Source organism: Barbus barbus (genome assembly GCF_936440315.1).
Source record: "Barbus barbus genome assembly, chromosome: 37".
Lineage (NCBI taxonomy): Eukaryota > Metazoa > Chordata > Actinopteri > Cypriniformes > Cyprinidae > Barbus > Barbus barbus.
The window spans coordinates 21905911-21921812 of NC_136715.1; the positions used below are offsets into that span (position 1 = coordinate 21905911).

The 15902-nt window shown below is 37.6% G+C and overlaps 1 protein-coding gene across 1 annotated transcript in view; it reads left to right on the forward strand.

Annotated features, from left to right (window-relative positions):
- Nucleotides 1-15902, forward strand: part of kif21b (kinesin family member 21B) — a 94572-nt gene that overhangs the window by 36369 nt on the left and 42301 nt on the right. Inside the window, exons 3-8 of the mRNA XM_079396742.1 lie at nt 6324-6506; nt 9491-9640; nt 11087-11218; nt 11603-11770; nt 13030-13145; nt 14800-14995. Coding sequence (XP_079252868.1) covers nt 6324-6506; nt 9491-9640; nt 11087-11218; nt 11603-11770; nt 13030-13145; nt 14800-14995 — 945 coding nt within the window. The remainder of the gene's footprint in view (nt 1-6323; nt 6507-9490; nt 9641-11086; nt 11219-11602; nt 11771-13029; nt 13146-14799; nt 14996-15902) is intronic.

Genomic DNA, 15902 nt, shown 5'->3' on the forward strand with positions numbered 1-15902 from the left:
GTCCGCCTGAAGTCCACAATGATCTCCTTTGTCTTCTGGGTGTTTCGTTGTAGATTATTGGTGGCACACCACACAGCCAGGTGCTGCACCTCATCCCTGTAGGCTGATTCATCGTCATCCTTGATCAGACCTACCACCGTGGTGTCATCTGCAAATTTAATTATGGTGTTGGAGCCATAAACAGGAACACAGTCATGGGTGAAGAGGGAGTACAGGAGAGGGCTCAGTACGCAGCCCTGTGGCACGCCGGTGTTCAGGGTGATGATGGAGGAGGAGAGGTTATCTAACTTAACGGACTGAGGTCTGTTAGTCAGAAAATCTAGAATCCAATTGCAGATGGGTGTGCTGATTCCAAGCTGGCTGAGCTTGGAGATCAGCTTGGAGGGGATTACTGTATTAAATGCAGAACTGAAGTCTATGAACAGCATTCTCACATGTGTGTTTTGACTGTCCAGGTGGGTGAGGGCAGAGTGAAGTGCTGTTGAGATGGCGTCCTCTGTTGACCTATTGTGGCGATAGGCAAATTGGAATGGGTCTAGTGTAGCAGGGAGACAGGATTTTAAGTGGGATGCAACCAGTTTCTCAAAACACTTGGCAATGATGGGGGTGAGTGCAACAGGACGGAAGTCGTTAGGGACCGAGGCAGTGGAATGTTTCGGTACTGGTACGATGGTGGAGGTTTTGAAGATAGTGGGAACAGTTGTTTGGGCCAGGGACAGATTGAAAATGTCCGTGAAGACCTCAGCTAGCTGCTCCTCACAGGCTTTAAGCACACGACCAGGTATTCCGTCAGGGCCAGCTGCCTTCCGTGCATTCACCTTATGCAGAGTGGAGTAGACATCTGATGTGGAGAGTGTGAGAGGCAGTTCACTGGGTTGATGCTCAGCTTTGAGTGAGATCTCTTTATTATTTTGATCAAAATGACCATAAAAGTGATTGAGCTCGTCTGGGAGGGAGGCAGAGCTGGAGGGGGGCACAGAGTTAGGTGGTTTGTAATCTGTGATAGATTGTATGCCTTGCCACATACGCCGGGGGTCTGAAGAATTGAAGTGATCTTCAATCTTCTGTTTGTGTGTGAGTTTGGCCTGGCAGATACCCTTCCTCAGGTTGGCTCTGGCTGAGCTGTAAGCCTCCTGGTCTCCAGACCTGAAGGCTGCATCTCTTGCTTTGAGCAGGAGGCGAACCTCTCTGTTCATCCAGGGCTTCTGATTGGGGAAAATTTTTATTTTTTTGTGTGTGGTCACTCTGCTCACACAGCTGTTGATGTGCTCCATGACAGAGTTGGTATAAATGTCAATGTTAATCTGAGAGTTTGTGGTGGCCTGGGCAGCAAAATCACTCCAGTCTGTGTGCTGGAATTGATGTTGAAGAGTGGAGTCAGCACCTTCCAGCCAGATTTTAACAGTCCTTATTGTAGGTTTCACACATTTGATTACTGGGGTATACTTGGGGAGCAGGAACAAAGAGAGGTGATCAGACTGACCCAGGTGGGGGAAGGGTGTGACTTTGTAGGCATCACTTACATTAGTATAAACGTGGTCCAATGTTTTATGTCCCCTTGTAGTGCAGGAGACATTTTGATGAAATTTAGGGAGAACAGATCTAAAAGTGCAGTGATTGAAGTCCCCAGCAACGATAAAGGCTCCATCCGGGTGCAGGGTTTGTAATTTGCTAATAGCAGCACAAAGTTCTTTCATAGCCACGTTAGCATTAGCGTCCGGAGGTACATAAACTGCAGCAGCAGCAATGCAAGTGAACTCACGTGGTAGATAGAATGGCCTGCACTTGATAATCAGGAACTCCAGCTCAGCAGAGCAGTAGGTATCAACAATGACAGAGTCTTTACACCATGATTTATTTACATAAATGCATACTCCACCACCCTTGTTTTTACCAGAGGTTGCTGCTACTCTGTCAGCCCTGAAGAGAGAGCGTCCATCCATATGCACCACGCTGTTTGGGACATCGTTGCAGAGCCATGTTTCAGTGAAGAACATAACATTACAGTCCATAAGCCATTTCTGTGTGAGGGTCCAGATCTTTAGTTCGTCCATCTTGTTCATCAGAGACCGTACATTGGCAAGGAAGATGCTGGGCAGAGCTGGTCGATGTGGGTTTAGCCTTAGCTTAGCACGCAGCCCTCCACGCTTTCCCCGTCTTTGTTTACGGTCTCGACGCCGACGCCGAGCACTTCCGGCCGGTACGAGTGATCCGCTTGTCCGCGGTGATCTCAGTAGCTCCGGCGGGAGTTCGCTGAAGTCGAAAGGATGATCTAAAACTATGTTGGAGCACTGTTTGTTGATGTCCAAAAGTGACTGTTTAGTATAGCTGTAGTTCGCATAGCTGAATCGCGCGAACACGAGTGAAATAAGCAGGTAAATTAACACTATTTTCCTAAATCTGGTAAGACGCTGAGCCTCGCGATGTGTTCGCGCCGCCATCTTGGTGTCAAGTTACCAGCATTCTTCAAAATACGTTCAGCGTTCTGTCTACAGTATCTGATTATATTAATGCTATATGTAATTGTTTCTTGAACATTATCATTGGCTGAATATTAAGCACTGATGTTGCTGCTTCACGTGCCCAAGAACTCCTCTAAGGGTTGCTTCAAAGTTTCAGTCGCTTGAAAATTTGGCTTGAAAATGTCTTAAACCTTTTAAGGCTCTTGAAACCTAGAAAACTTCAACAGATTGTATATTAATAACTTTGAAATGGACAAAAAGCAGCATGCACATTAAAATGACCAATTTATTAATTCTATTCTATTCTATTAATATATAATTATATCGTATTAAGTATTTTTAAATTAAATGATTAATTATAATTACATATACCCCCGGTTTCACAGACAAAGCTTAAGCCTAGTCCTAGACTAAAATGTAAGTCTGAGCTGTTCCAACTGAAATAAACTTGCACTGACTGATCTTAAAATATATCAGTGCCTTTGTTTTGTCTCAAGATGCACCCCAGTTATGTTTTTTTCTAAGCATGTTTATGAAAATTACTTAAAAGTCCTAATTGAACTATGACCTAATCCTGGCTTAATCTAAGTCCTGTCTGTGAAGCTGGGCATTAATCTGATTAAATATGGTTTCAATTAGGGCTGCAACTAACGATTATTTTAATAATCGATTAATCTGTCGATTATATTTTCGATTAATCGATGAATCGGATAAAAAACCAAAAACAAGGCATTCATTTCCAACCCTTTATTAAAAAACAACTAAAATATTTAGAAAGTGCACAAACACGTTGCTCCTTGAACATCCCAGAGCTGTTATAATAATAATAAAAGTCGTGACGTATTGTCAAGTATGGTGACCCATACTCGAAATTGGTGCTCTGCGTTTAACCCATCCAAGTGCACACACACAGCAGTGAGTAGTGAACAAATCCACACACACACACACACCGTGAACACACACCCGGAGCAGTGGGCAGCCATGCTGCAGCGCCCGGGGAGCAATTGGGGGTTCGGTGCCTTGCTCAAGGGCACCTCAGTCGTGGTATTGAGGGTGGAGAGAGCGCTGGACATTCCCTCCCCCCACCTACAATTCCTGCCGGCCGGGGGCTCGAACTCGCAACCTTTCGATTACTAGTCCGACTCTCTAACCATTAGGCCACGACTTACCCCCGTAATAATAAAATAAAATAAAAATGGACTAACACAAAAAACATACACATGTATGCTTTACATCTGCCAAATATATAGAGACTTTTTTTTTTAAAATAAAGTGCCACCTGAGCTGCCAGAACAACAGGGGCGTGTCTAGAGCATTTTAAATGGGGGGGCCAGTCTGGGGCACTGCCTCAAAAGAGGGTGGCCGGGGGAGGGGTTGGATACATGATGTTAATAGGCCTATATTATATAGGCTATTAATTGCACAGTGTGAGATTCATTGGTACTCACAGAACTTTGTGAGATCGCGATGAACAAAGAGTGACAGCTTTATTGGTTATGAGCGCTCTTTGCAAGCTTTCTAGGCAATCCATTTAAAATGTAGAACTAGTTTTTTGCCCACACATGTTGCAAAGTTTTGGGAATGGCATCTGCATATTTATACAGGATTCGCTCTCGAAGTATCAGCATATTGATAGCAATAGAAGGGACAAAATATGTGAAAATGTGCATTAAGAGAGCACCCCCACTTATTTCAGAAACAGCTTTGGTGATTATTTCTGGAACCTGGTTGATATGCTTCTATAACTATATACAAAAACAACAAAATACAAATGCACTACATAAAATAATTTAATAAATGCATATTTACAATTTAAGCACTTAACTAAAATAAGTATTAATAAAATTAATAACTAGAGAAGGCTAACTATATTCAGCTTGCTTCCATTTAGTGAGAAAAGCCTACTCTCCACTTGAATTAGAAAAAAAAGCTTTTCTGGTCTTCAGTGATGCGAGGATAATGTTTGAGCATACACACAATATCTGAGTGAGAGCCGAGCCAATTCATAAAAGAACAATGTAGATTTAAAAGCACACGTCCAGTTTTGTGCGAGTGACGGAAATCCGCTTGCGAGTGGAGAGATTTGTGCTCGCGCATTACATGATCGCGTAACATTATGCGCTCTCGACATCTGTCATTTAGATCACCCTAAAATGCCTAAAATTAATAAAGAAGAGAAGTAAGCGGCCCTAGGTAGCTGACTACACATGCCAAGATACGCCAGATGCAGTTAGAAATTTACTAAAAACAAGCCTATCGCAAGACATCTGGTAGAGGGGGCACCTAACCACGTAGACACGCACCTGCAGAACAATAAATAATTTATAAAAAATAAAGAACAATACAAATCAGAAAATTTAACAGGATTTGTTTGAATGTCAGAACTTGTTCTCTACACTACACTGCAGACGCACACACTCGCAGATGCACACACTCGCAGACGCACACACACTTTGTTCAGACACTTTGCATTGCAGTTAACACACTTTTTCTGTTTATTTAGTGTGAAATGCTCCCACACCTTGGATGACTTGGGTCGCACGGATTTCTCTGCCTCCTATGTATCTTTCCTCTACCTCCGCTAGTTTTTTATTTTAGATCCGCCCTGTCTATGAGGCGCCGAACTCTGCTAGCATCCGTGCGCGAGAGAGACCGAGTGTGTTCACTCCGCTCCGCGCTCAACTAAAGTTTTTTTTTTATAATCAAACGTCTCCGCGTCGCGCGACACAACGAATCGATTATGAAATTCGTTGCCAACTCTTTTAGTAATCGATTTTTATCGATTTAATCGATTCGTTGTTGCAGCCCTAGTTTCAATACATTTGATATTCACATCATTTTAAATGCCAGCTGATGATATTATCTTGTTAACATTTGCAATTGTTTGATTAGATGCCTGTGAAAATCTTATTACAGTCAAACAGTGACAAATGCATAACTACAGTCATCCATTGACAATGCTTCGATGCTGATAATATGTGACCCTGGAGCATAAAACCAGTCTTAAATCGCTGGGGTATATTTGTAGCAATAGCCCAAAATACACTGTATGGGTCAAAAGTATTCATTTTTCTTTTATGCCAAAAATCATTAGGATATTAAGTAAAGATCATGCTCCATGAAGATATTTTGTAAATTTCCTACCGTAAATATTTCAAAACTTAATTTTTGATTAGTAATATGCATTGCTAAGAACTTTTTGGACCATTTTAAAGGCGATCTTCTCAATATTTAGATTTTTTTGCACTCTTAGATATTCAAAAAGTTGTATCTCAGCCAAATATGGTCCTATCATAACAAACCATACATGGAAAGCTTATTTATTCTGCTTTCACATGATGTATAAATCTCAATTTTGAAAAATTGACCCTTATGACTGGTTTTGTGGTCCAAGGTCACATATATTACAATTACTAAATATTGTTTGGTTACAGTTTGTACTCATGTACAGATGTTCTTTGTCGCACAATGGTTTACTGCTGTTTATGCGTTAGTGAATCAAGCCAGTGACTAAATGATGAACTTCACACTGTGCCTGTTAGTAGCGTAGTTGCTGTTAGCCAATCACAGCAGTGGGGCGTTTCAATCGAAGTCTCAGCAGACATGTCTCTATCAAGAGAGCGTTCAAATCAGAGGCTAAATTCAAGGTAGAAAAGAACCATTTACATCTAAATTATGATCATTTTTGCTGAAAAAAAAAAACCGACTACGATTATAAGCAGACCTCTGGAAACAAAGTAATTGTAATTTAATTGCCCCTTTTAATCACTAGTTGTGTGTGTTTTGTGTGTATATATATGATTGTATATTGTGTGTTAGCATTGTAATGGATTTTGTGCATGTTTTTGATGTTTGTTGCAGACTGGTTCAGGAAAGACTTATACCATGGGCACTGGCTTTGATGTAAGCATCTCGGAGGAAGAGCAGGGTATCATCCCACGGGCCGTGCAACATCTCTTCCAAGGCATCCAGAAACGCAGACTAGATGCACAGAGCTCCGGCATGCCCCTGCCAGAATTCAAAGTCAGCGCCCAGTTCCTGGAGGTGAGACTTCATCAAATATAGAACTCAAATAAATAAATATATATATATATATATATATATATATATATATATATATATGTGTATGTATATGTGCATATGTATGTATGTGTGTGTGTGTGTGTGTATGTGTGTGTGTATTGTGGCGGGAGGAGCCAACGACAGACACAGTGGGCGTGGCGTCAAGCCTCGGAGAGGTTTTTATTAAACAATAAAAAGGGAAAATAAAGTGTCCAAATAACCAGGGAACCTGGTGTCCTCGCTGTGCCGTGGGGCTAGTGAAGGGAGGGTAGTGTTCGTCAGGGAAGGGTCCAGGGAAGGGGCGGAGTCCGGTGGCCGCACGCGCTCCCCTCTCGGGGCCGGGAGCGAGTGGCGGCGGCGTCTCGTGCGCGGCTCCTTCCTACTCCTTGGTTCCTGGCGCTTCTGGGGGACTCGACGGCCCGGCATCCTGGCCCGTCAGCCGCCTAACGGGTGCGGCAGTCCTGCTCGACGCACCCTTCCTGGACCCACGAGGACACCAGCGTGCATGCAAGGGGAAGAGACCGGTCTCCCGAGGAGAGGCGCGCTCGGCGTTTAACGGCGGCGGTGACGAGGCTCCATTCACATCAGGTGCGCCTCATCACACGCCGCCAGCCGTGAGTATCCAGCGCCCCTCCTCTCTCACACTGGTGAAGGGCGGCGAATACGGGACGGGGTGGTGATGATGGACAGGGGGGAGGCAGCCGACTCATATATATATATATATATATATATATTTAATTAATTAATTATTTTATTATTTATTTATTTATTTATTTATTATTTATTTTATTATTTATTTATTATTTATTTATTTATTATTTATTTTATTATTTATTTATTTATTTTATTATTTATTTATTATTTATTTTATTATTTATTTATTATTTATTTTATTATTTATTATTTATTATTTTTATTTTTATTATTTTTTTGGTAGCTTTGCTGCCATTTATAGGGCCCAATGAAATCAGTTTTGTTTTTTCCCAAATTGGGTTTAGTTTTTTCTCTAAAAGCTGTTTTTTCCAATTAATTTTCCAATTTTTTGTTTTAATGGTTAAATTACATTTTAGCAATCAAAAAGCATTTTTAATTAATTTAAACATAAAACGTATACAATTTAACATCAATTTATTAAAAGTTTAACAAAAACAAGACTTTTAGGGCTCTGTGAAATACTTTTTTTTTTTTTTTTTTTTTTTTTTTTTTTTCTTCTCAAATTCTGTTTTATTTTTTTTTAACAAATTCTGTGTTTTATGTTTTAATTTTTCTTGATTCCATGGTGGTTCAATTAAATTGTAATAATGAAAAAGCATGTCTAATCAATCGAATTTATAAAAACGTGTAATAATGTAATACATTTTTTACAACAAGGCCCCATGATTTTTTTTTTTTCATAAATTCTGTGTATTTAAATTTTTCTGATAATCAAATGAAATCAAAATATTGATTTTAATAAGCAAAAAAATAAATAAAAATAAAATATAAAAAACTTTTAATGAAAAATAAGCTTTTAATCAAGTGACAATTAAACAAACCCTTTCATTTTTTGGCAAACAAAGTGCTGTACAAGTATAACAGAGGTTTTTAAATGAAAGAACAATTGTTATAATTGTTAAATAATTGATTATTTCTTAACAAATAGGGTTGTAATAATTTTAATCATTTGTATTATTAGTACCTTGAGATGTATATTCTACTTATATATTTTTGTCACAATTTCATCAAGTTAAACCGAACTTTTATTTTTATGGGTTGCCATGATTATAGTCGAATTGCACTTAAAAAAAATTGTTGGATTTACCTGGAAACAATTGTCAATCAATTTATGAATCAAATTTGCTAGTAAATTTCACAAATAATAAAACAATTCACATTTAATTCAATGCGTTAAGTTATTTCCACCACAAAATAAAAATAAGTTAAATTGCGACTTTCTATCCTTTGATTTAGACTTTTTTTTTTTCCAGAATAGTAATTAAAAGTCCAAATTGTGTGTAATAAACTTACAAAAAACTTTAATTAATAAATTACTAGTTGAGTTAAAAAAAAAAGTGAGATAAAAAGTCGCAATTACCTTATTACATAAGCTTGGATACTTACTCGTTTCTCAGAAGAAAGACTGAAATAATATTTTCTCATAAAAGTACTCCAGTGTTTGTTTTATTTACAACTTCATAAACTCTTTTCTGCGGTGTGTATTGGGTATGATGACAGACGCTGGAGTCGCAGGCCTCATCGTCTGGTACCAGTTCAGTCAGACAGACTCGACCTGAGTGTGATTGAGAGGCAACTGCTCTCGATGACAGTAGAGGAAACCCCGAGTCCACATTACTCTCAGTCATTAGGCGGGAAGAGGCGCTCAGCTGGCAGGCTGCGCAGACGGCAGTGTAGCTGTAAACCGATTAGCCCCTTCCTCGTGTAAAGTCCCGGCCTAGGTAATGAGTTTAAACCTGTAACGGGGCGTTTTAACGATCCGTGCCGCTTGCTGTCTGGCACAGGCTGCTGTTTGTTCAGCAGATTCGCGCTCGCCGTGGAGAATAACTCGACAGATTTGTCTCAAGTTCTGTGGCTGTGAGCAGTCGCCGTCCCTTGGGGCGGCTTTAATAAGGCATTAAAGTGCCCTTATTTCATTAGTCTTGTCCTTTCCAGAACTCCTTTGTGCACTTTGTGCATTGTTTTTCTATGTTAGCAGTTTGATTTATTGTTTTGAACCCTAAATTGATTTTATCAAGTCCCTCTGTGTCACTTCCTCAAGCGAGGGAAGCTGGGAAAGCCCTGTCCACTTCTTTTTGTTTTTTCATTCTCTCTTCAGTTGTAGTTTTGCTCATGAGTTATGTTACCATTATTTGTCCATCAGCTTGTGTGGTCTCTGGGATTCCCGAGGTCGAACATGCAAGGCTCTGGCCTTTTGACCTCTTTGACCTTTGCCTTCTAAAGGTTACCGAGTGTATGTATTTGTCTTGCAGCTTTATAACGAGGAGATCCTGGACCTGTTCGACAGCACACGTGACCCTGAGGCTCGATGCCGGAAGTCCAACATTAAGATCCATGAGGATGGGAGCGGAGGCATCTACACCACCGGAGTGACCTCACGGCTGGTCAGCTCAGAGGAGGAGGTCAGATATCTGCCTGGGTTATTTACTGGAGTCATTTGAAGTCAGACTGAAATCAACATTAATTAATTGCTTAGATGCTCTCTGTATTATTGTGCATGATTCATCAGTGCATAGCATTCTAAAAAAAGAGTTTTGTATTAAATTATCATTTAAAAAGGTAATTGCTACAAGATACTCATAAGAATAGTTTTAACTACATTTAAGCCAACAATAAAAGTAGAAAACACAGCAGCATTTATAACACAGCATGAATCTAATATATCATATAATATATCGTACGTTTGTTAATAATGTTATATATATTTTTGTATATCACTACACTATCACTACAAAAAGAGCTGTCTAGTAGTAATAATAGTATTATATTAAATGTTGTTGTTGATCATATGCAACATTAAACAATAATAATATTAATAATAATAGTAATATTATTATTATTATTATTATTATTATTATGTTTAATGTTGCATATGATCAACAACAACAACATTTAATATTAAACATAATAATAATAATTGTATTATTATTATTATTATTATTATATTATTATTAGTGTGTATGTTAATTCAATGTGTTAATTAATAATTATTATAATTACAATTAATCATTTAATAATAATAATAATAATAACAATAATTTTTATGACATAATATGAATCTATCCATCCATCTGTGTGTGTGTGTGTGTGTATATATATGTATATGTATATATGTGTGTGATCAAAGAAGGCTGTGAAAATTAATCTGCATTGTTAATCCTTTTGATTTTTGATTAAAAAAAATCACAAAAATCTAACCTTTCATTGGATAATAAGAATTTAAAATGGGGGGAAATATCATTATGAAATAAATGTTTTTCCGAAATACACGTTGGACATGACATTTTTATGACATGAATATATCTTCTATATTTTATATATATAATAAAAATAAATGTTTTTGCTAATATTATTTATTATTATTAGTTTGTATATTGTATTAAATACTACTACTACTACTAATGATAATTATCATTATTATGAATATTTCTTCTGTACTATAAATGTTTTTGTTGTTGTTAATAATTATAATAGCAATACTACTACTACTACAAATTATTATTATTAGTTTGTATATTGTATTAAATAATAATAATAATAGTTGTTGTTGTTAAAACATGCAGTTGCTGCAGAGTACAATGTTATATAAACTGAAAGTATGTTGTTGCTGGAGAAGTTGCATTGTTTTGACAACAGCTACTGTCACAGTTCCACCCTGCATTATTTCCCATTGATTATTTGTTTTCACTCAGAAATGTGACCGATGATGGAGGTGAAATGCTTTGTGAATGTAATTCTATTGTTGACTTCATGTTTATTTGTTTTAAATGGCTCTTATTAGCTGATAACTTGAAGACAACAGAAAGCTTTGGCGAGTAGAATAACAGTACTGTGTGCTTGCTCCTCAGCTGCTGCAGTGTCTGAAGCTGGGCGCTCTTTCCCGCACCACCGCCAGCACGCAGATGAACGCCCAGAGCTCCCGCTCTCATGCCATCTTCACCATCCACCTCTGCCAGATGAGGGTCTGCCCGCAGCCACAGGTACGGCACATCAACACATCAGTCAGGAGCCGCTTTAGATGCTCACAGTGCTGCCAACAACATCTGATAACACCTGTGAATATTAATTAAAACTGCATGCATCATTTCGAGAGCTGTAATCCTAAACTACTGGATTAGAAAGCCATTAACAAGTTTAAGCAGGTCGCTAGTTTTAAAGTATTCAAATTTATAGAGCTCAGACTTCTGCGGTGCGAAACAGAGTAGTTATATAAAACCACTGGCATTAGAAACATCAACACTGAACATGTCAGTGCACATCGGAAATGCAGAAACGGTGAAGGTTGTGCACATAATTTTGCATTTGTACTAACACAGTTGCTTGTGTTAGTATCTTAAAGCTGCAGTTGTTTTTTACTCTTCCAGGTGAATGGAGAGATGAACGGTTTGTCTGATGGCTCCATCTCTCAGCCCGAGTATGAGACGCTCACTGCTAAGTTTCACTTTGTGGACCTGGCTGGATCAGAGCGGCTCAAGCGCACAGGAGCCACAGGAGAGAGAGCGAGAGAGGGCATCTCTATCAACTGTGGCCTGGTACGTGTGATATTTAGAGTATAGTGGCTTTCACACCGGGTGAGTTTTAGGAACTCAGATATAGGAACTAGGCACCAGGGTGGTCCCCTGACAACTATATATGTTTTGATGTGTTTTGATGGAATGACAAACAGTGCAGAATTATTTAAATTCTGGTCTGTCATTTGGCTTCAGAAATACAAATCTATATACACTACATATCAAAAGTTTGGGGTCATTTATTTGTTTGTTTCTTTCTTTACTAAATTAAATTAAATTAAAATATAATATTATATTTTATAATATTATAAAATATTTTATAAAATAGAATATATATTTATATATATTTATATTTATATTTTAATTATAATTAATTACACCAGTCTCTAATCACATGATCCCTCAGAAATTATTGTAATATGCAGATTTATTATCAATGTCGGCTTAATATTTTTTTGGAACCTGTGATACGTTTTCAGGATTCATCGGATGAATAAAAAGTAAAAGAATAAATAAAAATAATATTATATACGCATGTATGTATGTACACACATATATATATATATTTATTTATTTATTTATTTGTTTATTACAAATATAAGTTTTTAGTAAATACAAATGTGTTTATATTGTATTTTGCTTTAAAATAATGTCTGTATGTCAAATATATGTCTAGTCCAGTGCTTTGCAATTTACAAAAAGCCAAAATATGGGATTGTTTAAATGTTTTTATTTTCTGTCACTATATAATTCCCATAATTTCATTTTACTGAATTGAGATTAAGTTACTAGTCCCTTTAACCATGAGTAGACAAGCACTCCAGAAAGTTCTCAGCACTAAGCCGACACCTCAACACCACAAAACTGGCTTCGTCAGGGATTTTCAAAGTCCTAGACTTCATTATAATTGTGACAGTTTTTTTTAGCTGAGTCAAGTTTATCCATGTTAACTAAGGTGTGAAATTTATGTTGCATTAGTTTTGCATCCTTCTACATTCATTACTGCACTCTCACTGTCTTGAGTAAAGTTGTCCGAGTAGATGAAGGGAAGGAAAGGTAATTACATTGTGAAAGAGTTCTGAAGTAGAGCTAAAGACTGGAAGAGAGCCAAGAAGAGCCATTGTTCAGAGAGCTCAGAGCCCAATAGAGCTCTATTGTTTTTAAAGCCTAGTTACTCATTTGTAAGAGAGCCCATTTAAAAGCTTTTAATCTTAGATAGCAGCATGCGATGGAGCGTGACCGGGTCTCTCTCTCTGTGTGTGTGTGTGTGTGTTTGGCAGCTGGCCCTGGGTAATGTGATCAGTGCATTGGGAGATCAGAGTAAGAAAACAGGTCATGTGCCTTACAGAGACTCCAAACTCACACGCCTGCTGCAGGACTCGCTGGGAGGAAACAGGTAACATCTGACACACACCTAAACACCAGACGTGTCGCATTCTTAGGAACACTGGGTCAAATTAAAAGACGTTTTTGGAGCAGAGCTGCTGTGTCGAGTTGCACACACGTGTTCTTGTATCATACTAGGTAACTCCCTTTGAGCTGTATTGTCTTAAATTAAGCTAATTATAATTACTATAGATTACCATACCCCAAATTTGTGACATTTTTAGATATATAAAAGATAATTACAGTAGTCCTGTTATGAAGCTATGAGGTTTTTCAGGTTGTACTGAAGATAGCTTCGTGGACCTCCCACTGACTTCTATTCTTTTTTAAGAATTGATAATTATAATTACTGTACCACACCTTTTACAAGACACATTTTACACCTGTTATTGTTGTATGTGAAATAAGACATTGTTCAGTTTCTTTATGTAGCGTAGTCCACGCAAAAAAAGCAAAACTTGACATGCACATACACATTTTGTTATATTTTACATTTTGTTAAATTAAGATATAATACATACTACAGACCATTCCTATTTCTAACCCCACCTCTTTTATTATGACACTTTTATTGTTACGCTTATGCTTATTTACATTAAATAATGAAATATTTTTATGACTTAATGCAGAATTTAAACAAGAAAGGGCCATGATTAATTAAGATCATTTAAAAAAAGGATGTTATTTTAGATCTTTATTTAAAAAAAAAAAGATTTTATAATAATTAATCTCTGTAAACATTAAACAAACAAAATTCAGAATTTACAAATCAGGGGACATAATTAATTGATTAATTTTTAAATATCCATATTATTATTCATTTGCATTATTAAATAATTAATCTCAGAAAATTAACATTAAATTAACAGCCCTAATTATTTCAGAATGTACATACAAGTCAGTGGGCATAATTAATTGGGATTGTTTTTAAGTAATTTATTTTAGATATTTATTTATTTTATAATTAAAAAAGAATATTAATTTGTATTTTTAAATAAATAATCTCAGAAACGCATTAAATTGACAGCCCTAATTACGTCATAATGTACATACAAGTACAGGGGGTATGATTACTTAAGATTTGTAAATATTTTATTGATTTATTTTTTTATATACTTTTTTTACATTTTAATATGTATTTCCAAATCATCAGTTTCAGTACATTAACATTACATTGACAGACCTAATTATTTAGTCCCTATATAATACTATATCTTGAAAGCTTTAACTTCTGTCATTGAGACTTGATTTGTCTTACACTTTGTTTAGAGGTCTCAGATTGTCCATGCAAATTCACACACTTGTAAACGATGCTGTGCACAGTGCAGTCATTGTGCCTTGAAAGTTAATGCATGCTAACAATGCACTGCATCAATCTGCGTGGAGGCAGCTGGGTCACTCAGCCCACAGTGGACGGCACAGGCTGCCCATATATTCTTATGATGTGGGTTCAGAGGTGGAGTTGATTGAATTAAACATGAGGGACTGCAGACAGAGGCGCTCCTTAAAGACATTCAATCCCAGCCGCATCCACAAAAAAATGTGGGCAGCGTGTGCAGTCCATGAAAGCGTGTTTGTGTTTATCTGTCATCTGTTTGTGTTTTATCTTTCTGCCATGTGTGTGTTTGTGAAAGACCCTTATGAATTCCTTTGTATCTGTCTAGTCGGACCGTGATGATTGCCTGCGTGAGCCCCTCTGACCGTGACTTCATGGAGACCCTGAATACACTGAAGTACGCCAATCGGGCTCGCAACATCAAGAACAAAGTGATGGTGAACCAGGACAAAACCAGCCAGCAGATCAGCGCCTTACGAGCAGAGATCGCACGCCTGCAGATGGAGATCATGGAGTACAAAGCGGTAAGGAGGACCTGGAGGGTTGTGGCATTCTGGGAAGAGTTAGTCTCCAGCAGGCATCTTTTCCCACCAACAAAAACCCTCAAGTGGACAATTCAAATGGACAATCATTTACTCGCCCCCATATCAAAAAAATTTCTTCTGTGGAAAAAAGAGAGATGTTTTGTCGAATATCCTGGCTGTTCATTTCAAAACAATGAAAGCAAATGGGTGACTGGGCTGTCGAGGTCCTAATACTACTTAAAAAAACTACGTGTGCACTATATTCTGAAGCCAAGTTTCCGAAACAGCCAGAAAAAAGTAAACCTTCGCTAAAAATTTTGCCCTCCACCAACACAATCACTTGATTTTTTTTTAAGTATCTTTACAAATATTTGTAAGAATTTGTTACTCGCATTAGCTTGATGGTTAGGTTTAGTTGATGTTTTATCTTCAAATTGTACGTAGGTTCGTATGAATTTCTATGAATTAGTACAATCTCTTCATGGTGACTTGCAACCTATCAAACATACATATGATCCTACACACAGATGTATGATTTGTACGTAAAACGTCCTCATGAATTGGATGCAAATTCGTATCTTTTCTTTTGCACATTTACTCACACAACTGAGTTTAGTTTTAGGGGTAGGGTTATGGGTTGACCTTCATGGTGATGTTTTATCCTACACATTTTGAGGGATGGGGTTAGGTTCGGACCTTCGTGGTGACTTTTTACCTATCATAAAAATTCATATGGTCTCTTTCGCACATTTTGTATGATCTACTCGCACACCTTTTGATGGTTAGGTTTAGGGGTGGGCCTTCATGGTGACGTTTTTTCTACAAATCATATGAATTCATAGGATCATATTCAAAGACATCCGGTTTGTAGGTAAAATGTCAACATTAATCACGAAAACGTCAGCAC